General features: G+C 38.0%; 1 protein-coding gene across 3 annotated transcripts; it reads right to left on the bottom strand.

Moving 5' to 3' along the window:
- Window positions 1-8,314: 8,314 nt before the first annotated feature.
- LOC129096103 (homeobox protein OTX1 B-like) lies at window positions 8,315-13,515 on the bottom strand. Of its 3 annotated transcripts, none has more exons than XM_054604766.1 (4): window positions 13,419-13,515; window positions 12,226-12,377; window positions 8,907-9,097; window positions 8,315-8,873 (listed from the first exon to the last, which is right to left on the bottom strand). In XM_054604766.1, the coding sequence occupies exons 1-4, from the start codon at window positions 13,513-13,515 to the stop codon at window positions 8,315-8,317; spliced, it is 999 nt and encodes a 332-aa protein (XP_054460741.1). The 3 variants fall into 3 exon arrangements, with proteins under 3 accessions (XP_054460741.1, XP_054460742.1, XP_054460740.1); XM_054604767.1 differs by having other exon boundaries at window positions 8,952-9,097; XM_054604765.1 differs by having other exon boundaries at window positions 8,315-9,097.
- Between the last annotated feature and the right edge of the window lie 13,834 nt (window positions 13,516-27,349).

Below are 27,349 nucleotides of genomic sequence, written 5' to 3'. Positions count from 1 at the left end.
GAATATAATAAACACGATTAACAGCAGGAGGTTTCTCAGTGCTATTAATCTTTAATAAAATAAGATGGCTGAAGCAAGAAGACAAGCAATATTATAAACTTTTTTACTAGTTTATTACAATATATTCAGTGGTGGATGAAGTACTTGGGTCCTTTACTTGAGTATAAGTAGCTTAACAATACTACAGTAAATATTAAAAGTCCTCGATTCAAACTTTCACCAAAATAAAAGTACAGTGAAGGTTTAAAGTGTTAATGGCAAGTTAAATAACATGTGATAAATGCAGTCGAGTTAAAAGAACAATATATTGTACTTTCAAATATAATGTAGCGTGAAGTATAAATAAAGTTCTACTACAGTACTTGAATTATTTAGTTAATATCCTTTAGTTTGCAAACATGACCTGCATCAGAAAACTTAAGTAACTTAAGATTTGGTTGATTGTTTTTAATGTGATTAAAACACCTGAACCTTTGGTTAAGTGGGAGGCAAGCAGCGGCTCATGGACCAAATCCGGCCCTCCAGCAACACTATTTGGTCACCTGTCATTCACATCAAAACACCTAAACTATTTATCACAAATCCACTGGAGATAAAAAATGTAAATACACAGCAACACCTGATGCTGCCTCCTCGTCCCGTAGTACAACACAGGAAATAAATCCAAATATACAAGTCTCCTATATGTCCTAAACCATTGATGGTAGAAAAGATTTCTGTCCTCAAATACAATAATCAATACACTAGAATTATTAAACCACGTGACCACAAAATACAACATAAATGTATTCGCTCGCCCACATTAAAGACAATTTAATCAGGTCTGGTTTCAGATTTAATGACTGCAGAAGACTTTCGACACTGATTCTAAAGGAAACACTGGAAGCTACATGTCAAACCTACCGTCAAAACAAGACACCAAATAAAAAAGACAAGACATCAAACTACAAATATCACATATACTGGTGTCAACTTCCATTTTGGTTGAACTACAAATCTCATGGATCAGCATGAGGAACTGTGATAGACGAACAGCAAGCAACCAAAAAGAAGTTGTGAGTCGTAACAAAATGTGACTCAAGCCCTTAAACTGCTCGGGCGATCACATGCTTTCAAAAACTGAAAGTCTGACAGAAGTTTTTCGTAAAAACGCACAAACTTCTTTCTCACTTTTCCCTCCGTACGGCCCAAAAAGTTGCAGGAATGTGAACCGAAATCACTTCAAAGAGTCTCGTTTTGTCTCGTGCAGCATCTAATCTCCCCCCTTTGAAGACGAACGTCATTGTCTTTCCCGTCGCTGACAGCCCTGATAGGAATATTCATGTTGGGTGGAGGAGGAGGAGGAGGTGGTGGTGGTGGTGGGTGTGTGTGTCTCTAGATTGGCTTCTTAAACAGCCGAGGAGCCATTTTGTGCAGAAGGAGTCCCGGACATGTCAGGGCTGTTGACAGTCTGTGCTCGGGATTAGTGGGCCAGCGGCGAGGCGGTCCCTAATCCCCCACTGTATCGTAATCTATTTACCCGCCGTGCTAAAGGGATTTCCATATGAAACTATACACACAGAGATGCTGGAAGTGTTCAAAATCATAAATCAGCATTTGGCTTTTTACCCACTTTTCAAGCCCGTTTGTTTTTCTTTTTTTTCTTTCTAAACCCTTCTACTGATGCACCACCGCTGTGCTGGTTTTTCACTCACAGTAGAGAAGACGGGTGAGGACGTAGCTACGTAAAAACATATCAGTCAATCAATCAAACTTTATTTGTAGAGCACCTTTCATACAGGTAAGTGCTGCACAGATGATTGACAAATCCTGAAATAAGATAGAGCAAGTGTGGACCGTGAAACTACAGAAAAGACAAAAGCAATCGAGCAGTTTAACAATATGACAATTTAAAGCCAAGACACACAAAACAATAAAATGATGAAAATGAAATAAAATAGAATTAAAGCTATAATAACAGTAATAGTGGTAAAATAGTGTGAAATAAAAAACTAGAATAATAAAATAGAGTAAAAATATATATTTAAATATGAAAAAAATAAGTGATAAATGAAATAATAAAATGGAATTAATATTAATCTAATAAAATAAGTGAATAAAATAATCTCGTAAATAAATAAATACAAAAACAAATATAAGCGAAGAGAAACATCATCCAGCCAAAACAAATCTAATCCAAATAAAACAAAAACAAAATACATTTATATTATAACCGTCCATAATATAAACAAATGTTTAAAAATCATTCCTAATAAAATGCCAGGCTAAACAGGTTCATGCTAAATTTTTATATTTTGTGTCTGTATGAGACCATGTAACAAAGAAACTGCTGTAAAAAAAAGAGAGATCAAACTCTCTTTATCCTTTTTTGTAAAAATTGAACATCGTATTTAATTTTGGCAGAGCAGCATTGTTATTTCACTGTGACTCAAATCTGCTGCCGGTTATCCTCATGTTGGATAAACGATGTGAAAAAACGCTCTGAGGATCTTTCAGCTGTTCATTAAACTGCGTCTGATGGAGCCTCATCGTCAATTCAAAGCTAAAATATGTCAATTATTTTGTTAAAATATGTATATTTCTTTGTTATCTGAGGTATAGATTTGCATTACATGCCTGTCACTCAGACACATACTGTAATTGTGTGTGTGTGTCACCAGATTGCAGCCATAGTTAGTATTTATGACAACCTACCTTCTTGTCTGTTATCAGTTTTGTGTCCAAAAGAGTAGCTCTTTATTTCCTGTTTGTCATCTCTTTTTTCCTGTGTTTTCCAGCATAGTGTCACATCATGCAGCATCTCCTCAAATTCTGTTGTGTAATATTGACGACGACACAAAACAAAGCAGCATAAACAGGCTAGCAACGCGCAAGTGAACGTAGTTACATAGAGTTGAAAAAGTGACTTGAAACTACTCAGGCGTACACATTCTACATGAACTGAAAGTCTGACAAAAGTTTGAGAAGAACACAAATGTTTGTTAACCTTGTCATCAGTGTTGTTTTGCCTTTTATCATCCGTTTGTCGCTCACTTTGTTTGACATGGCACCTCAGACAGCCCTCTTAGCGGCTAACCGATAGCTCGTTCTTGATCTTCAAAGCCCAACTTTTACGCCAACGTGTAAGAGAAGCCCATTAAGTGCTAAAAAGAAAAAGAAAAAAGGACATTTTAATAAAAACAATAGGAGCTCCATGTGTTTGCAAACCAATGTGCATAGCACTGGTGGGCAAAAGGATAAATCTCCAATCACAAAATATAGCGCAAGAAAAGCAGCGGTGCTCAGTCATGGCGAGCTTCCATGCTCCACAGAATGATGAAAATGAACTGAGCAACAAAATCCATCTAATCGATCTAAAGAAAGCGGTGTGAGGCTCACCTGCCCAACAAATGCCAAACTAACATTAGTCTTCGAGGGGAAGAGGTGATTGGAGTTAAAATATTTAGACTGTAATGTAACATAACTCACCTGAATGATGCATTTTAAGGGAAACATAACACTGCTGTCAGAGCTTGAGCTGTTCAGAAAACTGTTGACGGCGTAACTTAAACTCCGTCAAACCAAAACCAAAACAGACCCTGGTTCCCCAAGTCAATCAGGCGATAATAATAAATGAATCTAATAATGGTATCTGGTGGTCTGCTTATGGGGATTAAAGGCCGATCGGAGCGTTTTTTCAATATTATAAATTCACGCTGCCTGTGTTTTGCCCACCAGCAGTTATGTGCCGTCATCTCTTATTCCACGGCCACAGAACAAACTGATGCAGATTGTACGATACATTTTTTGTTCCTTGTTTATCTAACAAGAAGTCAAAGCGAAGTGATCCCACATACACTAACAGAGTTAACTATTATACTGTAGTCTTGTTCATGTTATATCCTCCAGCCATTGGTAGCAACACCGAGTTTACTAACGAAATCGGAAGAAATCTGGCCCCATCTTTGATTTCACATCAGGCGACAACCTTCGGTTCTTCAAAGAATGTGTTCGTGTTTGTTTGTAAAGATTATCTTGCTGAACAAAGCTTGTAAGTATCATAAATTCCAGTGGCTTTTTTTAATCGAGGGAACCAGTGCAACGCTAACTTCCTGGTTGGCCTTAAAAATATATACGTCATCTCTGCAACACTCCATATGGACCCAGTAACTGTTAGCAGTGCCAACACCTATCAATATATTAATGAAATCATAAATGTCAATGTAAACTGCAGTGTTTCTGTGATAAATTGATGAAGTTGTAGTGAGGTAAAGCAAATTTCCATCAACTCCAAAGTTGATTTTTGAATAGGTTGAAATGGACACGTAAAAACAGTGGGGTTGCCAGGTTCAAGCTCTTCTTTTGAGTAGTTGTATTGTTTCTTTCTTGATGGAGTTAGGCTAGCAGTTTCCCCCTGCTTCCATTGTTTGTGCTAAGCTAGGCTAAGTGTTTTTATGGACGACCTTCATACTGGACACAGAGATGAAACTCTTTGCATCTTCTCATTCCAGTTTGAAGGCAAAGAAATGTTCCTTCTTTTATTTTGAGAACACATTAATCTTTCTGTCTTTTGAGAAAGAGTTAAAAAGCAACCCCACTAATCACCCTCGCTCCATCTCGAGCCCAACAGACGAAGTCGACACAGACTCCTGTCATGGTTCAGCTCCATCAGCAGGTCCACATGCGGTCCAGGAAGCTGCTTTTGTTCTCTGCAGCCACATCCTGTGTGAATCGTCTGTTCGGAGGACAGATGAGGCCACAGCGCTGCTTCTTCAGGAGCACTCGAGAGGACACTTTGATGTCCTCGTCGGGGAAAGTGAGGCGATCCCCCTGAGAAGACAAAGTGTTTCTGTCAGTGGCCTTCTGGAAAAAAGTAAGAAGCCAAAAAGCCGAGTCACTTTGTCACTACAAAGACGGGGAATAAAGGTTCGGGCCCCCCGGGGGAGAAAATAAGACATCCAGAACAGCTGCTCAGAGAGAGGGGCGTCCTTTCTCTCTACAATAAGCAGCAAGAGATTTCCTGAACATGGCCTAAAGATTAGTTTGTCCTAATGTGGTAAATCCCGGCTCGTGTTTGCACGAGGCAGCGGCGCACGCTGGTAAAAGCCCAGCAGGACGCGGAGCGGGCAAACACACGTCCTGGACGCCGTGTTTACCCGAAGGAGCTGTTTGTCCAGCTGCTGGAGGGACAACGCGAGGAGGCGGCGATGCTGTTAATTAAAATCGTGATTCGTCCCTTTTTCCCTTGGATCAAATGAGTCGTGCATTTACTGTCGACGCGGCCAAACAAACAGCGGGGGGGATGCCAGTGTACATGTTTGCTAACCTGCCCGGCTGTGAGTCGGCCTCTTGTGGGAGGAGGAGGGGTTTGATTATTGACGCCATGTTTGGATGTTTAACATTCGTGTTCTGCCTTCACGCTCTGGAAGCTGAAGCATGTTTTCTACGACTAATAGTTTTTAAAAATACTGTGAGAGTTAAAATCCAAAGCAGTGATTTTTCATTCACATTTCCAAGGTGTATAAGAAAATACTACAATTTCAATATTTGCAGACATTTCTGATATGAACAATGTTAATTTTGAATGGGAATTTTGAGAGCGGGCAGCGAGGAAAAGGTTTTAATAACGTTGAATTTGAAATATCTCATGACATAACTTGATACAAGACACAATCACTAAAAAAAATGTATGTAAGTAAGATATAGGGACTTGCTTTAAGGCAATGCCTCTTGATTATCTCCTAATAAGAGTAAAATATAGGTAAAAATGACTTTTACAAGCAAATTTCTAAATTTCTTTTTATCTTGAAAAAGCCTAAATATTATATCTTATTTAAAGAAATCTCATCAGCAAGGTTTTACATGTTCCATTGGCAGATTTGTTTTTACTTATTAAAAGCAAAAACTACTTACATTAAATGTTTTTTTAGTGGGCTTTTTTCAGTGTGGTCTTTGTCAGAAGCAGATAAAAATAGTTTTTTTATGCATTTGAACAAACAACCAACCACTGTCCCCACAAGAGCAGCATTTTGTCATTTGTTAAATGGTAAATAAACCAATATATTTCCATAAACTGAAGCAAGTTGTGTTAGTGCTTCGATCTAACCAAAGAAAGAAGGTGAAATGCAGCGCGCTGACTCTGAAATACACCTAAAGGTCGACGTTACACGACACTCACCTGGCTGACATTTATAGTTAGTAGGACAGGTGTTTCCAATCAGAGCTCTCATGGCAATCAACCTGAAGGACATCCAGACAGGACATTTGTATCCAGGAAGAGACAAACCACAATCATGGCAGATCAGAACAGGCGTGGGCATTTTGGACAGAACTGACTAAACAATAAACACATTATGATGGCTTCTGATGCTGCAACAAAACAAATGTTTTAGAGTTTTTACCTGATCAATTATTTATATTCTAAGTTACCAAAGTTTTTAAACTTTTTGACAACATGAATCAATTAAAGAACTCAATATTTCAGCTGAAATGTTCTAATTGAGATGTTTAATTTAACCGTTTTAACCTGTTTTTCACTGTTGTCATTGGGGGCATTGGTGGCCAACATACAGTAGTTTGAGAAGAAACAGTCAGAAAGAAACAGAAAGTGACAAAATATATGTGGTTTTGGAAGTGATTTAGCGACTACTCGTAGGGCTAGCTAGCGTGCTACTGTAGCTGGTGAGCTTACGGCTAACACACTAGCAAGCTGGTTAAATGCTAGCAGTGGACAGTCAGTCACAATTTTAATCTAAGCTACTTTCTATTTTTTACTCCTCCGTGGTAACTTGTTCATCATATTATTCAATAAAGATGAAGTGAAGAAGGGAAAAAAAGCACTTTCACTTAGCTAACTCTCAGTGAGGAGGTTTGTTAGGTCGGTTGCTAACGACACAATAAGTCTGCACAGTTTATTCAAAAGATGTATCATATTAATCACTGACTCTTGTCTCATTTCTCTGTTTTGAAACAGTTTAAACTGACAGACAAGGTTAAATAAAATGCTACACACAGCTAGTAAGCTAAGTTATCTTCCTCCATGTTTGGACTCTATTTTCATCAAGACGTCGGCATTGCAAAGACGGTTTGCTGTTGGTCACCGAAGTTAAACTTGATGCGAAAGATTCGAACAGATATCCTTCTGCTGCGATGGCATCAAAGAAATGTGATTTTGCTGTAAGATTTGGGTGTAACTTGATCATTTAATCCCATGAGTGCTGTGGTGGAGCTGCTCCAACACATCCGACTGTGTTGATCCTGGAAAGCTTCCAGGTGTGAATGTGTGTGTGAACGCGACGTAAATGACAAATATAGCTTTCAGTGAATCTTTCCTGAATAAATAAAGCTTAAAAAGAACAATAGTTTACTTATCCAAGCGTAATTTATCACACATTGCATTTTATGGTTCAAGGCCAAACCATAGCCTCAAACCTGCAGGTCTGAGTCACTGTTAATGTGTCACTGTTTATACTTTATAAAACCAGGTAAACCAGTTTAGCATAATTTGTATAAACCGTAGTGATTATATCAAACTGCTCCATTGTTGAGAAAAACTTGAATCGAAATAAACTTTTCTCAGGACTGCTCATGTTTTTAACAAGACTTTATTATAAAGACACGAATGTACATCTTTCAAATTTCAATGGAATACTGTCATTGCGTGTCTAATTTCACATTTTTCATTTTTTCTCACCTCTGCAAAGAACAAATAGCAAAAAATCTTTCACCTTTATAAACAAGTGCTGCAATTCAATCTCCAAAATACAACACCCCACAGGCTATACGACGAGTTTCTGAACGAGATTAAAGTTTGGAAAATCGGATAGAAGTGAACACCAGCGACCTGAAAATTATAGCAGCGTCATGTTTTTGAAGAAAAAGGTTTGTTAGGAAAAAGCCCACTCAAGAGTCCAATTTATGATTTGTTTCATGTTATTTCTTTGAAGAATAATCCCAATAAAGAAGAAGTTCACTGATTGGTTGCTGAGACGATCCCAGATTGCACAATCTTGCAGGTTCCACTGAAATTTTACTACGAAAAAAGGCCTTCAAGAGTTGTCAATGGGTCCATTTCTCTCGAGTTCTGGAGTAGAAAAATAATCCCGGACGAGTCGATGTCGACAGAGCAGAACCCCGAGGCCTTCAGGCATCTCTGCGTCGTTTCAGTTCATTCACAAATAAACTTTTCTTAAAAACGTCTCTACTATTAGTTTAAAGGATCTTCAAAATATAAACCACCAACAACAAAAAGAGTACTTCTTTGTAAGCAGAAGAAGAAGAAGAAGAAGAAGAAGAAGAAGAAGAAGAAGAAGAAGAAGAAGAGGAACACAGGAGGTCACAGCACTTGGAAACGCCATGAGGCCTGGTCTTTGTAGTCCAAACAGTCGGAGCCGTTGAAGTTGAGCTTCCAGGCCGAAGCCGCCGTCTGCTCTTTGTAATCCAGACAATCTGTGGAGTTGAAGGCGAGGCCCGGCGCGCTGTACGGCTGGTGGTGGTGCGACGGGTGGTGGTGGTGGTGGTGGTGCCCCGATGTCTGGGCGATGTGGTGGTGCGGGTGTCCTGACATGGAGCTGCCAGTCATAGGGCTGAGCTGGTGCGGGTGGTGAGGGTGGTGGTGGGAGTGCATGGGCGCCAGGTACGAACCACACTCCACGCCGCCAAAATAAGAGCCCGACGCCGAGGCCGGGTAGCCCTGGCTGTACGCCGCCGCCGTCTGGTTGTAGGACACCGGGTAGGAGGGCGTCCCACCGGAGCCGGAGGACGATACGGAGCGCTGCATGCAGGAGGCGCTGGTGGGGGCGGCGGGGTCCGGCAGCGTGGACGGCGCCGGGGCCGGGGAGATTGGCGCCGGGCTCCAGATGGACGACACTGGGGCGGTGACGGAGGTAGAGGTGCTGATCATACCGGGATGGCCGGAGGAGGAGGACGTGGAGGAGGAGGTGGAGGAGGAGGTGGAGGAGGAGGAGCTGGACACCGCCGGCGGGGTGAACTGGCCGCTGCTCTCTGAACCGGTGCTCTCTCTCGCCGGAGACGACTTCTTCTTCATTGGTTTCACCTTGGCGCTGTTGCTGCTCTGCAGCTGCTGCCGGCACTTGGCTCGCCTGTTCTTAAACCAGACCTGAGGAATGGAGGAGAGGTCAAAAGGTCACACGTCTGCTGGATCAGAAACCAAGAAAATAGAAGCAGCAGAACCTGGCGGAGCTGGCAGGAACTAAACACCTTCACTCTAACATAGGCCTACTGAGGTGCTGTGGCTCTGACCTTTGACCTTTACTGCTGGCTGCAGTTCATCAGAGACTCTGCTAAATGACTACAGAACCAAAAATAACTAGTAAACGTACGGAGCTTGTGAATCTGTGTTTCTTTGAGGAAAAAAATCCCATTTCAACAGAGAAACATACTTTAAAGGGTCAGTTCACCCAAATGACAAACATATACCGCACTAAGTGGCATTTAGGGATGCAGATCATTTTGAGGTTTTCAGATTTCAGCCTCCACCTCACAGTTTAATCAGCCCAGTATCATGACAGATCATGAAATAGTCACAAAATGCTAATCTATTAGTTTTGTGTACAGCGACACAGATTGTTTTTGTGTCGCTCAGCACAAAAATGATGCCAGTGGAAAGTCAATTAGTGATGTTATTTCATGGCGGACACAAAGACTAAGCACTTCCATGTGACTTTGCAAGGGACAGAGCAGATGTCGTATTAAATATTGACAAAGATCACTCATAGTGGGCGGGACTGGAGGTGAATGGGTCCAATAATTAAAGGGACTTCCAACCATGAGACCAAGATGTTCAGCACCGCGTACATTTTAGTTATGCCTAAACCTAACTAAGTAGTTTTGGTGCCTAAACCTAACATTTGTTTTGTAGCTTAAAAAAAGAATTTGGCACGAAAAGAAATGGACAACTCTTGTGGCTCGGCACTTAACCAAATGATTGCGTTTTCTTGACTACTTCACAAACTGCTGTGAGACTTAGTTGGAATAATAGAATTTTGTTTGCAGTGCTGAAGTACCCACAATGATAATTTACATTTTAAAAATCTATTTTGTGAATCAATGTTAGTCTGGATAATCCACAGAGAGAATAATAACCACTATACACAGTTTCATCCACTCTTCTGTGGAAAGTAGTTCCAAACAGGGACACATTGTGGAAGGAGACACTTTGGAGGCAGAAACCTCCGACACAAATATTCAAAAATCTGGACAAATAAAATTAAAACTATTTGTGTGGTGAGACATCATTAGAAAAAAAGGTTGTTTTGTATTTTCAGTGCACTGTCACTTTAGATCCTGTTGTATTTTGGCTCACAGAAGTACTAAAACAAACACAGTGCCACAACCTGTTCAGTAACTTACATAATAAGAGTTTCACAATTAAATATTCGTCTAACTAAATGTTTAATACTATTAGTAAAAGTGCAGAAGGATCTCAGAGGACAATGTCTAAATGAAAAGATGCAACTCGTCTAAACCACAGTGTTTTATCAAAATAAAAGTAAGCACAACGACCACCATTAACTCCATGACAAAGTCACTTTCACAAACATTTTTTTTTTTTAAATCATCCGCACTTTTAACATAATTTTCCAGTTTTTTGTTTCCAGTTTTTCTTTGATTAGACCTGTTGCCATTTTTCAGTGATGATGAGGGAAATAAGTCCAGGACTTTGTGGTTGTGTTGATGTTGTACTTTAAGAAAAAAGTTTTGTAATACATATATATATTTTAAAATACCCTTGGTGGTTGAATATTCATAATTAGTATGTACAAAGAACTGGAGTTAATACCCTCGAGAACATGTTGAGAAGTGTGCATAATATCTTTAAAATTGAAAATATATCCCTATAATTAAATTATTTTAAAAAAGGGCTAAAACTTGCAGTGGGACTAAAATAGCAACTTTAAAAAAAATAATAGGCTTCCATAAAAATAACAACATCCACTCCTACTGATAATACTGATAACTGGGCCTGTCAGAGGTGAATTACTGAATGCTCCGGTGGTAAAAGGCCTGTCAGCAGCAGCAGAAAGCAGAGAGGCAGCGGCCATAATTGCAGCTTTAAGCCGAGCAGAGAGCCGTTAAAGCCGGGGACGTAAAAACCTCTCACTGCCTTTTCTAAAGAAAGCTCACCCCTTTGATTAAAGACTTGTCTCTACTCGATCAATAACAGCTGAACTCTTCTTTTTTTTTTTAACACTGGAGCTAATTGTGCAGAAGCCTGAGGTGAAAAAAACTGAAAGAAAACTTTCAAACCTGAGCTCAGATGCACGAAACTCATCCAGCACAGACTGTGTTATTGAATGAGACGTAACAGAAGAGCATGGAAATATCAGCTTCCAGGGAACTGGAGCTCTGAATGCTTTCTGCTCTGGGCTTTACAGTTTATTGCACTTCTTTGCTTATTTTTACACCAAAACTTATAAGAAAAGTTTAACACTTATAACCTAAATATACTCAGGTGGGTTTTATTTCATAAACATCCTGCAGATTAAAGAGTAAACTGCACTGAATTATCCCAAAATTACAGTACCAGTCAAAAGTTTACACACACCTTCTCATTCAATGGTTTTTCTTTATCTTTATTTTTTTCTACATTGTAGATTAATATTGAAGACATCCAAACTATGAAGGAACACATATGGAATTATGTGGTAAACAAACAAATGCTCAACAAACCAGAATATGTTTTATATTTTAGATTCTTAAAGTAGTTGAATGAGAAGGTGTGTCCAAACTTTTGACTGGTACTGTACATGACATGGGGCCTTTTATACGATTTTGTATGATCTTTTCCATATGGGAAGATTTGTGTGGTGGAAGGTGTCTGTAATTTTGAGGTTATTTCTCACTATTTTCATAAAGAAACTAACTTGATTATTAGGGTAAATAAATAGCAGAAAATGCCATAATTACAATAATCATTAGTTGTAATTATACAGTACCAGTCTAAAGTTTGGACACACCTTCTCATTCAACTACTTTAAGAATGTAAAATATAAAACATATTCTGGTTTGTTGAGCATTTGTTTGTTTACCACATAATTCCATATGTGTTCCTTCATAGTTTGGATGTCTTCAATATTAATCTACAATGTAGAAAAAAATAAAAATAAAATAAAGAAAAACCATTGAATGAGAAGGTGTGTCCAAACTTTAGACTGCTACTGTACATGCATTCTTCTTTAAAGTGTATATTTCCTCCTCTCCTCTAAACCCTGGTGTGTCTCTGACCTGCACTCTGGACTCGGGCAGGTTGATCTTCAGAGCCACCTCCTCCCTCATGAAGATGTCCGGGTAGCGCGTCTTGGCGAACAGAGACTCCAGGATGTCCAGCTGGGTCCGGGTGAAGGTGGTCCTCTCCCGGCGCTGCTTCCGAGGGTGGCCTGGAGGAGGAAGAGGAGGAGGAGGAAGAGGAAGAGGAAGAAAAAAGAAGAAAAATGAATATAAATCATCAATTACTTTGTCAAAGACACAACTTTAAAATGAATAATCAAATCATCAATTACTTTGTCAAAGACACAACTTTAAAATCCCTCCAAAAGTTGTGAGACTGTGTGTGTGTGTGTGTGTGTGTAATTTGTGTCTTCATTGTGTGTTTATATCATGTTATTATTGTTTTTTTCACATGGAAGAAAAAAGAAGAAAATTGTCAAAGACACAACTTTAAAATCCCTCCAAAAGTTGGAGACTTAATCATTGTTGTGTGTGTATTTTGTCTCTTAGTGTCCAAAAAACACAAAAACTGTCAAATGTGCATGACAAAAGCAAATCAAAAGTGTGTGTGTGTGTGTGTGTGTGTGTGTGTGTGTGTGTGTGTGTGTGTGTGTGTGTGTGTGTGTGTGTGTGTGTGTCGGGTAATTTGACATTTTAATTCGTATCGTGTCTTCATTGTGTGTTTTATATCATGTTATTATTGTTTCATCTATTTATATTTAGTCGTTTCTTTTTTTTTTTCTAGCTTATAAAACAAACAATAAAAAAGCCTATTTCAATATGATGCGTTTTTATCAACAAGACAAAAGTAATTGCACGACTTATTATTACTAAATATTACAAATTACAACATCATTTGGGCCCTTAAATGCACCAGAAGCTCAATCAATGGAAGTTTAACATCATGCCTCCATAATTACACACTTTATACCCAAGTTTGAAGTCACTTTAAAACCTCAAAAGTATTAATATTAATATTCATCCCATTAGTTTATACTCCAGACACTATTAAGTAGTAATGAGATGAACTGTAACACCTGTGTGTGAATAGGATTAATAAACTATGTTTTTCCAAATATATAGATATAAAACTCTCTCTCTCTCTCTCTCTCTATATATATATATATATATATATGTGATCCCTGCTCCCCTGTGAGGAGTGCTGTTGTCTCAGTGGTCGGTGTGGTCGGTGTGGTCGGTGTGGTCCGTACCGGGGTACCCTACGGACGGGTGCAGCAGGTCCATGGCGGCCCCGCTGAGGCCCAGGCCGTTCATCCCGTACGGGCCCTGCTTCAGGTAGGACATCATGCTGGAGGCCGGAGGAGACCGGAGGGAGACCGGAGTCTGAGGACGAGGTGCGGGTCTCCCGGTGGTGGGTCGGCTCCTGAGGGGAGAGGAAGCAAATCATGAAATCAGTTCATTGATTGTTTTTATAGAAAGATGTAGAAACCTGCAGGTCAGATTAAAGTAAACTGCACTGAATTATCCCAAAAGTACAGATACCAGTCAAAAGTTACACACACCTTCTCATTCTATGTTTTTTTTATTTTTATTTTTATTTTTATATATTTTTATTTTATATATATTTTTATTTTATATATATTTTTATTTTCATTCTATTATTTTTATTTTATATATATTTTTTATTTATTTTATATATATATTTATATATATACAGTACCAGTCAAAAGTTTGGACACAGCTTCTCATTCTATGTTTTTTCTTTATTTTATTTTTATTTTTTTATTTTTATTTTTATATATATTTTTATTTTATATATATTTTTATTTTATATATTTTTATTTTTATATTTTTTTATATATATATACAGTACCAGTCAAAAGTTTGGACACACCTTCTCATTCAATGGTTTTTCTTTATTTTATTTTTTTTATTGTAGATTATATTGAAGACATCCAAACTATGAAGGAACACATATTTTTGTTTTTATTACTTATTTAAAATACTTGTTTTTTTACTAGTATAATGTCACTACGCTCACACAGTTTAATTACACCAATTATTCTGTCTGTATATTTTATTTTTACTTTTACTTATTTAATATTATTTCCTGTTTTTATTACTTATTTATAATACTTGTTTTTTTACCAGTCAAAAGTTTGGACACACCTTCTCATTCAATGGTTTTTCTTTATTTTTATTTTTTTATACATTGTAGATTAATATTGAAGACATCCAAACTATGAAGGAACACATATGGAATTATGTGGTAAACAAACAAATGCTCAACAAACCAGAATATGTTTTATATTTTACATTCTTAAAGTAGTTGAATGAGAAGGTGTGTCCAAACTTTAGACTGGTACTGTATATTTATATATATTCTACAACAGTGGTAAAACATTTTTTTACTTAAGCAAAAGAAACTATATCACAGTTTAAAAATGGCAAGTAAAAGTCTGAAGTATCTGAAATAATATCAGAAGTATTTGCTACAAATCTTAGTAAAAGTAGCCTATCAAAAGTAATAAATAATCATAATGCAGAGTGGCTATTGTCAGTGTTATACCACTGGATCATTGTTAATCGTGTATTTATACCAGTCAAAAGTTTACACACACCTTCTCATTCAATGGTTTTTCTTTATTTTTATTTTTTTCTACATTGTAGATTAATATTGAAGACATCCAAACTATGAAGGAACACATATGGAATTATGTGGTAAACAAACAAATGCTCAACAAACCAGAATATGTTTTATATTTTACAGGTCAGCTGCAGCAATAAAACTTTCCCAATGCAGGCCTATAACACCTACAGAGGCTTTCAATTCTCTAATCTATGTTTTTTAAAACACAAACATACAACTCTTTATAATCTGATTTAAAGTCAGACTTTATTAGTCATAAACATGCCTATAAACCTGCCATTTAAATTGAATGCACGCTTTTTTTTTTAACAGAGCAGTAAAAACAGTAGAAAACACTCTCACACTGTTATGCAATCATGGAAATGTAAATTATCCTGCTGATTGGAGATAAAAAAACGTTTGTATTTTACATTTTGGGCGTTTAGAATGGAGTTTAAATTCCTACAACACGAACAATGTGATTCCACAACATGAATAATCCCAATTTACTCATTTACGAGACGAGAGGAAACCAAATCTGATTTTATGGGAAAAAAGCATGAATTATGTTAAACAGGACACGTGTTGTTTTGTGCAGAATTCATCTGCAAGTTGCACGAAAGAAAAGTTTTATAATGTTCAGTTCTTTAACATGTAAATAGAAATGGGAGGTGGAGGCCCAGAAGAAGCTTCAATGCTCAATGTTTGCATGTGTGAGAGGAAAAACACAGTTTGATTAAATAAAGAGACACCAGGCCTTCACTGTGTTATATTTTACAAATAACATCAGTGTCAGTGCAGCAAGTAAAATAATGAAATATGAAAACACATCACCAGACTCTGATCTCACAGGAGAGACTCTTATTTAGAATAAATAAATATACATTTGGAGCTCCGTGGTGACATGAGAGCAGCCGGCCTGGGTCTGAAACGGGCCTGTTATCACTCAGATCTTCATTACGGTTTAATTAATTCAATAGCTCACAATTAAATCGACCTGTGGAGACTTTGCTTTAATCTACTGGAGACTTTCTCACCTCCGAATATCAAAGTTTCCCTCCAGTCTGATTTATTCACACACTCTGTGGCTGTAATAATGAACTCATGCTGCGATGGAATGTACTTTATGTTTTACATTATTATTATTATTTTATATGACTTTTCTCAGTAAGACTGTTTGTGTGTTACAATTCAAATGTTAGCTTTCTGTTTTTATGATTTTTGATTATTTGCTTAATATTCTGACTTTAAAAGCTACTTTTTTTTAATGTTATCTATTTATTTACGGCTATTTACTGCAGTTATTTCTCCTTTGCCATGGGAAGAAGCCTTGTCAAATGCATAAACTAAATATCAAAAAATTCACTTTGAACACATTAAACATTCATTCATTCTAAATACACGATTAAAGCAGAACGTTTATATAATTAAACACGTCTCAGACAGTGGTTAAAAACGAAAAATGATTATAAAAATATTTAAAGAATAAAAAGAACATAACAAATAAAGATATAAATCTATTAAAGCATTTATCTCAGTATTTATAAATACCCTGTTATTTTCATTTACTCTTTTTTCCCTGCAGAACTTCCCCAACATTAGCTGCAGCTTTTAATAAACGGCCTTAATGATGAACTGTTAGTATTAGTGTTAAGACAATGTATTTAGATAAGAGTTTACATAATCCAGTGGCTCCTTTAGGCCTAACAGCAGCTCCGCAGGCCGCAACACTCCGCATAAAGCTTTTCTTATTTCCATAACCGCAGGAAAGGAGCAGAAACACGGAATGTAAATGCAACAAAACTGTGTGCAAATGAAGCAATTACAATTTAGATTACATCTACAGACACAATTAGCGGAGCGGCTCTTATCGGCGCAGGAACCGGACCGGAGGCCGCGGGCCGAGCCGAGCCGTGCGGGAAACACACAAAACATCTCATTTAAAATAAGAAAGGGACATATTTTATAAGAGGAGATATTTTAAAAATGTGTTTCATTAGTAGAGGGAACGAATATTTTTTTTTTAGATGTGTTATTATTTATTTTAGAGGCAAAACAATTATTTTTAGAATCATTTTTTCGCATTTTTTAGTCGTCCAAATATTATAACAGAGCATTTTAAGAGCTTTCAAAACAATACAAATAAAACAAAATAATAAGTTGCACTTATTATATAATAAGTATAACACTTAGATATAATAATAGTGATGTTTGTAGGCGGCACCTGGGTTATTATTATGCCGTAAATCAGGATAAATAAACAGGATAAATAAACAGGATAAATAAACAGGATAAATAAACAGGATAAATAAAATAAAAGCAGGTATGAGTCTCACCTTCTTCAGGCTCCTTTCGTTTTTCTTTCTTTTTTTTAAATCCTGTTAAAAGTCAAACCAACGAGATCCAGAGTTCCAGAAATATCCACATGGAGAAAAAAATAAAGTTTTGTAGTTCTGACAACTAAAAAATTAACATTTCAACGCAGGATATAAAAAAAAAAAATGTAGAATTAAAATAAAAAAAATAAAAAATGAACCTAAACGTTGTGTCACACTCTCTCTCTCTCTCTCACTCCTTCTCTCTCTCACTCTCTCTCACTCTTCTCGGACGCAGATTGATGCTGCTCTCGGAGGCCCGCTGGTCTCTATGAGTGAAGGAAGCCTGCGGGTCCGCGGCCTCCGAGCCAATCACGGCCCTCTGGGGGCGAGGCGGGCGGCCAATCAGCGCTCGAGTTGGCCGCCGAAAGGCCCGCCCCTTTCCAATGGAACGTGACGTCACTTGACACGACGGCTGACATGTTCAGATTCAGGAGATCATTTTTAAGAATGAGTATATATATTTAAGAGTAATTATTGAGTTTGTGCTAAAAAAAAATAACATTTTATATTCATGTATGTATTTTTTTTAAATTCTATTAACATAGAATTCGTTGTTTTGCCAAACCTGTGCAATACATTACACATTACACTGTGCAATAATAGTTAAAAAAGTTAAAAATAGTTAAAATAGTTTTTTTTTTTCTCTGTCTGTAAATATAATATTTCAGTTATTGTTGTTTTTTCTACTGTTTTTTTTATTGCTTATTTATAATACTTGTTTTATTTTATTTTTATTTTTCATTTTTATTTTTTAGCTTGTCTTCTTCTACTATGTCTCTTGTGTGCACTTTACTCTCTGCTGTTGTAAGCCTGCAAATTTCCCCACTGCGGGACTAATAAAGGATTATCTTATCTTATCTTATCTTATCTTATTATTTGGACTATGAAGAAAAAGACATTAAAAAGATTTATTTTTCCCTTGTCGTCAATAAAACAATAAATTAGCTTTAACAGTTAGCCGAATAGCATTACTTTTTTGAGTTTATAGCCAATTAAGGCTGCCATCATGCCCACTACACTCAGCCGAGATTAAAGTTTGTTGCACTAAACCTGCCATTATTTATTTTTTATTATTTTTTATATTATAAAAGGCTACAGGAGGTATTTTTCCGTCCTGGAACAACCCTGACAACCTAAACCGGCTGATTAAATTCAGAAAAAAATACAGAAATATTGTTGAAAAAGAAACATGGCAGCCAAAAAAAAACCCCACCTGCAACCAAACAGCTTCTGATTAAAGCAGAGCTGCTGCTGTCATTAGTTATTTGTTTCACCTTGTAAATGTATTGTTTAAGTGACAGAGAGCTAGATAAACAAGGTTATTTAATAATAATATAATTGAACAAATGCAAAAGTCTACATGATGTTCACAATACTTTCTGCAAATATAAAATATAAGTGACTATATCAGAAATTCAACTTATAGGCCTGAGAACAAAAAGCTTAAATTCCACACCTCATCATGAAATCAAGAGAAATCAAACCAAAGCTTCTGTGGCTCTCTGAGGCAGGAAAACAGTCAAAAATATCAAAAGAAAAACAATTGGCAGGTTGTGTTTAAAATCAGTATGAATATGTTGGAAGTGTTGGTTGTCTCATTTCCTCTGCGTGTCCCCAGTGATTGGCTGAGAGGCCGACGGCTACAAAGCCAGCGATTGATCACAAGTATCAAGATATCAAATGGACGGAGTCATTGTTGTTCTGAGGGTTTTTGGGGGTCTAATCCCAAATTGCAGGAGTATTTTCTTAATACTAAGCCCGTAAATCCAGGGATCAGGCCGCCTAAAGAGGTGTGTGTGTGTGAATGTGTGAATGTGTGTGTGTGTGTGTGTGTGTGTGTGTGTGTGTGTGTGTGTGTGTGTGTGTGTGTGTGTGTGTGTGTGTGTGTGTTGGAGGTGGTGGGGGTTAAGAGAGGCTTCTCGTTCATGTTGTCGGCCGCTTATTAAAAGCATGATGCATAAAATCCTGGGGTTGTCAGAAAGCATGCAGGAGGCTCCGGCCAGGCTGCTGCACAACACACACACACACACACACACACACACACACACACACACACACACACACACACACACACACACACACACACACACACACAGCTGCCGTGCAGACACAGAACGGGGGGGAAAAGCCCTTTAAATCAGCTGACAGCAGTGAGTTTGGCTGCATGAAGGGAAAGTGGAGCTCAGCACACAGGTGAGGATGGAACAGAAATAAAACTCTCTTTAGGACACTTCAGGATTTTGGACCCTTGAGGAAAAAGATTTTACTCCACTGGGACTCTCAGGTAGGAAAACTCCCTTTATCCTGATATTTAATACAGTGTTTGTGGTTTAAATTATTAGTTTTTTAAGAAGGGCAAAACTGTCTCTATAGGGTTTAAGTAAAAATGTATTTGCCATGTTTTTAAAAAAAGAAACAGTTTCTTCTTAGAAGGTGTTTTGTGTGATAATCTGTAGAAAAATGTTTCTTTTTAGTGTTTGAAATATTTCTGATTGTCTCTTTGACTTCAGATCTCTGAGGGGAGTTCTCATATGTTTAAAGTGTGTTGGTGTTTTTAAAAGGCATTTAAAAAAATAAAAGACAGAATGCAAATATTCATGGATGAGTTGGAAGGATATTCACTCTGCATTTAATTAGAATTATTAGAGGTGACATTGACACTAAAGCTGATTAGCTGATTATCAACCAGCGATTTTACGGAAATTTGTAAAAAAAAAAAAACACTAAAGAAAAACTGGTATGAGTGTGTTTTAAAAGGCCCCACATGTCTCTACAACTTTAAAAGTATTTAACAAGTAAAAACTAAAACAGTTGCTGATTTTATTCCAATACATTGTCAGTGTAAATGGAGACAAACTGATCCAGAGCCTGCCATTGTGACATTAGAGGTGACAGGACGGTGACGTAAAGATGGAAGCCTTTGTGTGATTACGTAACATCCTCTTTACCACAACAACTCTTCTGTACTATGCAGCTCAATTTTCAGTTTAGTGACGATGCATTTTTTCCCAGCTGATCCAAGAAGCTTTTAAAGTAGTTTATTTATCTTCAAAAGTAGGAGAACTTTATGTTTTTGCAGAAAAAATACCAGTATTCTTCACAGAAAGTTTGAATCACAAAAGTTTCATTTTGCTGTTTTTTTTTTGCCTTTTAGTGCAAAATACAACTTTACATGACTTCAGGATGTTGCTATTGGTTGGAAAATAGAAAAGTAGAATGCCTTTTAAGTTTCCCTTAAATACGTTTTAATAGTAGAACTGTATCTTATTCATACAAACCTGCAGGTGTAATGAGAGCTCTCATTCTGTGGACGGATCAGACTGATACTGAAGCCTCTCTCTCTCTCTCTGACATTTAAAGAGCAGATCTGTCCCTTTGACCAGCTGCCACATTCTCTGTGCATCCGACATCTCTGTAATGAAGGAACTTTGGCTTCGGTGGAGCTAACGGAGGCTGACGGAGCAGATAACAAGCAGCAGCTCACCTTACTGTTTGTCATCTCACCTGCACACACGAGGGGAAATAATGACAACACATAGGTCGGAAAAAACACTGAAAGGAGGCAGGAGATGAGGAAAAACCCCTCAGAGGTGGAGAAACACTGAAATTTAAGGCAAAACAGGAAGTAAGAGAGATATTATCTATTCTTCCGATTTGTAGTTTTTGATTTTGCAGATTTTAAACACAATGAATAACAGTTTGATTAAACTGAATCAAGGTTTTAATAAGTTCACAGCCTTATTCTTATTTAGATTTAACTAAACATTGAAAAACAAATATATATATAAGTGGTCTGGATGGAGAGATAAATATAACATTTGCCTTTTCTTGTTTTTACAAATGAAATAACAGTTTCCCACATTTAAAACTATTTAAAACAGTCAATGTGCTCTAAATGTTCACAGTTTCTTAGTGTACAATTAGTACAATTAGTTTGTGTTTTGGATATACGTTAATTGACCTTTTCCTCTGTTTCCACAACAGGATTAATAAATGTGAGCCTGTCTGTGACATAATAATGTCCAGCACACGTTTGACATCTTTTTATGGAGGTTAACAACAGTGAACCTCACAAATCAAACGCCATGAATAAGAAGTCATGTTCAGCCAGTAGATTTTTATATGATTTATGGGTCATTTATGTCTTAAATGAGCTGAGAATCAACCCCTTTTAATCCCCAAACCTCTTTTATCCAACAGTGCTGCCACAGTGAGCAGACTCACTTTGCTTGAATTTACAATCCAACTTAAGTTCAGATGGTGCAACAGGCTGCAGGCCACGACATCAGTTTACAGGATTAGTTCCTAAAAATACATTTTACTTTATAAATTAACAGTTTTCAGTAAAAAAAAAAATCTTGACATGCTACAAATTCATTCAAAACAAACTGCAGTAAAAGTAGTTTTTATTGAGATTTTAACAAAACAACATTGGGATGTAAAAACCCAAATAGCTGCCAGGTAATTATAAATGTTTTTTGGATGTCTTGGAATATTTGACCTCAGTAATCGACAACAATACTGCAGTTTTCTTAGTTATGTGATATGTTTGCCTCATAAATATCTATTGCAGAAAATATGTATATTCTTAGACCCCCAATTCTCTAATGTGCAAACAGGAAAAGGTCCTTCTGGTCATTTATACTTTGCTCTTTCTCTCCAACTGGTTTAAACTTGCAGATCTACAGAATTATCACCAAATTTGACCTTGAGTCACCTATATTTTATAATAATAATAATATGAATGTGTTGTTTAAAGGGACACCAGCTTTATTTAACTTTAACCACGGGTTCATCATTAAGGTAAGGAGACATCTCAGCTGGCATTTTTTTTTTTTGTTCTTGTTGTGAAACAGACATCCGAGGAGCCGCAGCAGAAACCGTAAATGAAAAAAGAAAAAAAAACGACTCGTCACTCAGAGTCAAGTACAGTACGGCCGCCAGCGAGTCCTTAACAGAGGCACAGTGAGGAGCGCTGAGAGAGGAGCATGTAGCTGTCAATCACAGGCCCTGTGGCACCGCCCTCCTCATTAAGAAGGCAAACAATGAAGAAGAAGAGGGGGTGAGTGTGGGGGTGGGGGGAGAGACTCGGAGGGAGAAATCAGACACCAGAGCCACGAAACCAACTGACCCCATCCAGTACCCATCACCCCCGAAACACAGAGGTGTGTGTGTGTGTGTGGAGGAAATTGCTTTGGTGTGTGTGTGTGTGTGTGTGGGGGGGTTAACTTCCAATCCTTTTAGGATTATGCCCCCCCCCTCTCTCTGGCTCTGTTCTTCACTCTTTCACTCTGCTGCCCCTCGGGCAATCACGTTAAAACTTGCACGGCCGGCGCTCATTCAGATATCTCTAACAATGCGTAGCAGCGGTAACCATGTGAGCGCTGGCAAGCCACGCAGGAATGCACGGATTCTGTTTCCCCGTCACCCTCCCCGAACTCGGCAAAAAAAAAAAAAAAAAGAAAAAAGAGGAAAATATTGGAGGCGATAAAGCATTTTTTTTCCCCCCAGATGTCTCGGAGCAAAATGGCTGCTGAAGAAAAGTCACATGAACTCAGAGCACATGTGATCACTGAACACAGTATGTGTAGACGTGTAACATTTAAAGATACGTATTTCAAAGTTACATTATTGTCAGGTGAGGTTTTTACACATGAAACAAATACACTAAGAGGCAGAGGTGAGGACTCCAGTCACATGACTTTAGACTCGACTTGATAAAAATCAAAACAAGACTTGCAACTCGACATTGGCTTTGACGCCAATGTTTTCTGACTACACATGGAGATTTAAAAGTACGTTGTTAAATTAGATGTGCCACTAATCAATCAATTTCAATTCATTTACTGAATCTACTAATGTTCCTGCCATTCAAACCCAGCAAGTCGACCGAAATCCCCCCGATCCAGTCTGTTTGGACCGATCTGACAGCGTCCAATCAAGCTGCAGGAGAAAACCACGAAGAACTTAGATAGATAGATAGATAGATAGATAGATAGATAGATAGATAGATAGATAGATAGATAGATAGATAGATAGATATTCCTTTATTGATCCCCATGGGGGAAATTCGGGTGTTGGATGAAATGATACCAAAGATAATTTTGTTCAACTACACAAACTTCTCAAAACTCTAATTGCATTATATTTGGTGGAGAGCGCATTATGACTTTGTTTAGGTAACTTGACTTGGGATTTGACTTTGTGTCTTCACTCACAACTTGCCTGTCATGATTGGGGTCATGACTTAGGACTTGTTAATTGGGATTTGCATGTCATACTGATGGTTGTCAGTCCTGACTTAGGACCTGACTTGGGTAACAACATAAATCAAAGTAATGAACCAAATAAACGTAATGAAGCCTTTAAATGTAAATAAATGTCAGTATCTTGTTTGACCTCATTAGCATCCATTAGTGTTTCCCAGAAAAACAGCCATCAGTGAACACATCACCAGGCTTACTTGAGTCAGTGGAAACCTCAGAGTGGTTTGTCTCAAGACAAGTCCTAAGAAAAGTCCCAAGACAAGTCCAAAGCAAGATTGATTAGTTGCAAGTCAAGTCCCCAACAAGACTGAAAAGTACAAAGACATGTCCCAAGCAAGACCGACAAATCCTAAGACAAGTCCCAATTTAAGTCCCAGGCAAGACTCATTGACATTATTTGTATTTCTAGTCCTTTCAAACAAATTAAAATATCTTTCGGAAAAAAGACGGTTTATTTTGACGGATGTGTTTATTATATTGATTATTGTTCCAACTTAAACATAAAAAAAGATCATTTACACAAAGCTTCTGATGGTTTGTGTATAAACTGTAGCTTTCTCTCACTTTGGATAAGTCCCAGCTAAATGTCCTAAAATGTGAACGAACGCCCTCCAAACCGCCCCTGATCCCGTTCTGAGCCACAGAGGAGCAGAGGTCAGAAACGAGCGCTCCCTTCCCTGCCACTCAGCTTGCAGGGAGGGAGGGAATCTCCACCCGGCCTTATCTCCAGGTCCAGTCAAACTAGAGGCAGTGAGAGAGTTTGCTCCATCATCAGAGCCGTCCATTTGATAGGATTCTGGCACTGCAGCTAATCAATCTGCAGCACAGAGCTGCCAGAAGACCTGTAACGAAGCTCAAAGAGCCTCACAAATGGCCCAGTCCCGGGGATAAGCCCCTGCACAGGATTACATATTGATTTTGAACGTCTAAAAAAGCTTATCATATAAAACCCGCCGCGGACTACAAAAGTAGCGGAGTCTATGCATGAATCCGTCTTTTAGAGAGGAGCATCAACTTTCAAATACAGAGACCCCGAGCATGAACCAAAACAGAAATAAATGGTGGAGAAATCAATGGCGAGGATGAGGTGTTGTGGCACATTGTTAACTGGGGGAATCACAACTCGACCTCGCGTCTCCAAGGTGGGGGGGGGGGATGGGCGAGGATGTTTGCTTCTTCGCATTGTGTCGATTTATTTATTTGTATCCTCTAAATTCCTTTCACATACGTTGCATTGTTGTGAAAATGAGGGGTTTAATGTGTTTTAAATGTGTGTTTATTTCTATTTCCAACCTATGATTTACATGCAGTTTAATTTAAGTTTTGCTCTTACAATTCTTTCCAATGGTTAGAACGGTGTAGAGCCAGTAATAGTGCTAATCAGGTCCGTCATGCAGGTCCGTCTTTCCACCAGTAATATTCCCTTTTTTTGCTGAAATCTCATAAAATTGCTTAAAACTTGAGCCACATTTAAATGTAAATATAAATCCTGCTATCTAGATGAATAATGGAAGTTTGGCACGAACACAAACTGGTGACGTTTCAAATACAAAGCGACGTCTTGGGCCCTGTCTACACATACACAGATATTTAGATATTTTCCTCAACGTTTTAAAATAAAATTCTGTCCACATAACCTTCGTTTTACAAACATTAGAATGCAAAAACGCCTCCAAATTATCACTGGGCCTATATATCCCGATAAAGGCTACTCCCATGATACGTCATATACCAGAGAAGAAGATTCTGGGCATACTCAGTGAGTTTATTTTCCTTTGGCGGTACAAACAAATAGTAAATAATAGTAAAGCAATAGCTAATTATGCCTTTATTTATACAAATGTAATATTTGGTGCTATGCCGAAAAAAAGAAAATGGACTCCTATGTGTGGACAGACGACGCAGTTGAGTTGCTGCATAGCGTCACTTTATAATATAAGGCGATGAAAGTCCAAGAAAATGATGACTGGGAGTCTTACAGACATTTTTAAGACATATTTAAAATTAGAAGACTATAACATCCCTTTTAGTGACCTAAAACGTAGAGTAAAATCTCCACTTAAAAAAAAATATATCCATAAGTGTAATAAGGGCTTTAAACTGTTCGTCCACCTTTTCTTTTCGTCTTTCTGACTGAAGGTTAACTGACAAAAATGTCCCGCAGAGAGGCGTCCATCACTGTTACACTTCAGGGTGGCAGGAAACCTTTATCAGGAGAAGTTTGAGGACATGTTTGTCCCCCACCACCACCACCACCACCACCACCCAAACACACCCGTTTACACACACAAATCACCCTAGAAAACAAACAGAACTTGAGTGTCCTTGATACAAGGGGGCCGCGACAAATGCGGCCATCGATAATCCGCACTTAATAATCAGGAGATTAACTGATATCAGGTGTGCAGATGACTGGCGGCTGGAAACAACTGAGGATGATGGGATGAGGGAGGCTGAGCAGCAGAGAGTCTCCTCCTCCCTCCACCCTCCAAACATAAAACTAATTAGAATTGATTTATTATGGATCAGGTACCTTATCAGGTAAGAGGGAGAATTACCATGGAGAGCCAAAGGGCTGCGGCAGGTCGCTGCTGAATGGAAAAATCAATTCGAGTCGACTGCACCGCATCCCAACGAGAACCAAACAAAAAACCCAGCTTCTGTTACGTTTAGAAATCACATTTTTTACATGTTAAATCAAATATTAGCACAAACCAGATGCAGCTGAGGGTATGTTGAGTCAAGTGAAATTCGCTCTGGTTGTGTTTTGATAAACAGGAAACTTTGCATCTGAGTGGAGCTCCTCAAAGCTTCCTCTCAGCACAAAACCCCTCAGCTCTTCTTCTTCTTCTTTTTTTTTTTTTCTTCTTCAGCCTCTTGTTTTTCGGCGGCTGGCGTCAGTTCAGCAGCTCGTCGGGAAAAAAAACCTCTCAAGCTCCGGCTCCTTTTTTCTCTCCCTGGGCAACTTTGAAAAAAAACTTCATCAATATGTTAATGACTTAATCTTTAAACACTTAAAGAAAAACCATTAATAAACATTGATTTGAACACTTGCCACCAGTGACTCACATTAATCCAGTGCAAATAGCTGATACACAAACTGCAACGGAGGGCAATTTGTGGAGGATTACCAATAGTAAAATGGACGGGAGAGACATTGATCACGCTTTCAGTGGCCGGGGATGAAACGAGGCTGATTCACACCGGAGGAGGATGAGTCGCCCTTTCTTCTGTTGTTGAGGTCAAGGAGCTTTTTAAAAGGGAAACGGTCCCTAAAATCATATTATTTAGGAATCTGGTTTCATTCTCGGTGAGGCCACCCACAGTCAACACACACTCCCGTCTGGGCTTGAAGCTGCGCAGAATTAAACAGTGATTAAATGTTATTTCATCCCTATGATCTACATTAAGGTGGTAACATCTGTCACAGAGGAAGAAACAGGAGAACAAACAAAGAGGATGCATGAAAAATAATATAACTCTTGGCCCTAAAGACTGGAGGCTTTGATGTTTTGTTTGTTGTATTGCATTCAAGTTAGCTGATTTTTGCAAGTCACTTTCAGTCCACACAGAAGCTGAGGTAATTAATTAAACATATTTAAATGAAAAATCATTAAAATGTAAGGGTTTTTATTTAAACCCTGTTCCCACTCCAGTGCCCCTCTGCCTTCAACTAACTCTAAATGTAAAACCACCTGCGTCATTGTTAGAAAAGGTTGATGAGTCAGACCAACACAGGACTTTCGATTACGTAACGTCCGTTTACTATTGGCAGTTACTCAAGAAATGATTCTCAAGCCAAACCACGATCTTTTCCTAAGACTAACCAAGTCGTTTTGTTGAGTAAATAAACCTAAAAACAAAGTAAACCTACGTTGGAAGCTTATTTGAAAAAGAGACTGGATGCA

Source organism: Anoplopoma fimbria, chromosome 9, assembly GCF_027596085.1.
Source record: "Anoplopoma fimbria isolate UVic2021 breed Golden Eagle Sablefish chromosome 9, Afim_UVic_2022, whole genome shotgun sequence".
Lineage (NCBI taxonomy): Eukaryota > Metazoa > Chordata > Actinopteri > Perciformes > Anoplopomatidae > Anoplopoma > Anoplopoma fimbria.
This window is presented reverse-complemented; position numbering and strand designations above follow the sequence as displayed.

Coding starts and splice junctions, on each gene's coding strand:
- LOC129096103 (XM_054604765.1), bottom strand. CDS start 13,515: ATGATGTCCTACCTGAAGCAGGGCCCGTACGGGATGAACGGCCTGGGC. Junction 12,378..13,418: donor CCCGTCCGTAGGGTACCCCG/GTACGGACCACA, acceptor TTCCTCCTCCAG/GCCACCCTCGGAAGCAGCGC. Junction 9,098..12,225: donor TGCCCGAGTCCAGAGTGCAG/GTCAGAGACACA, acceptor TCCATTCCTCAG/GTCTGGTTTAAGAACAGGCG.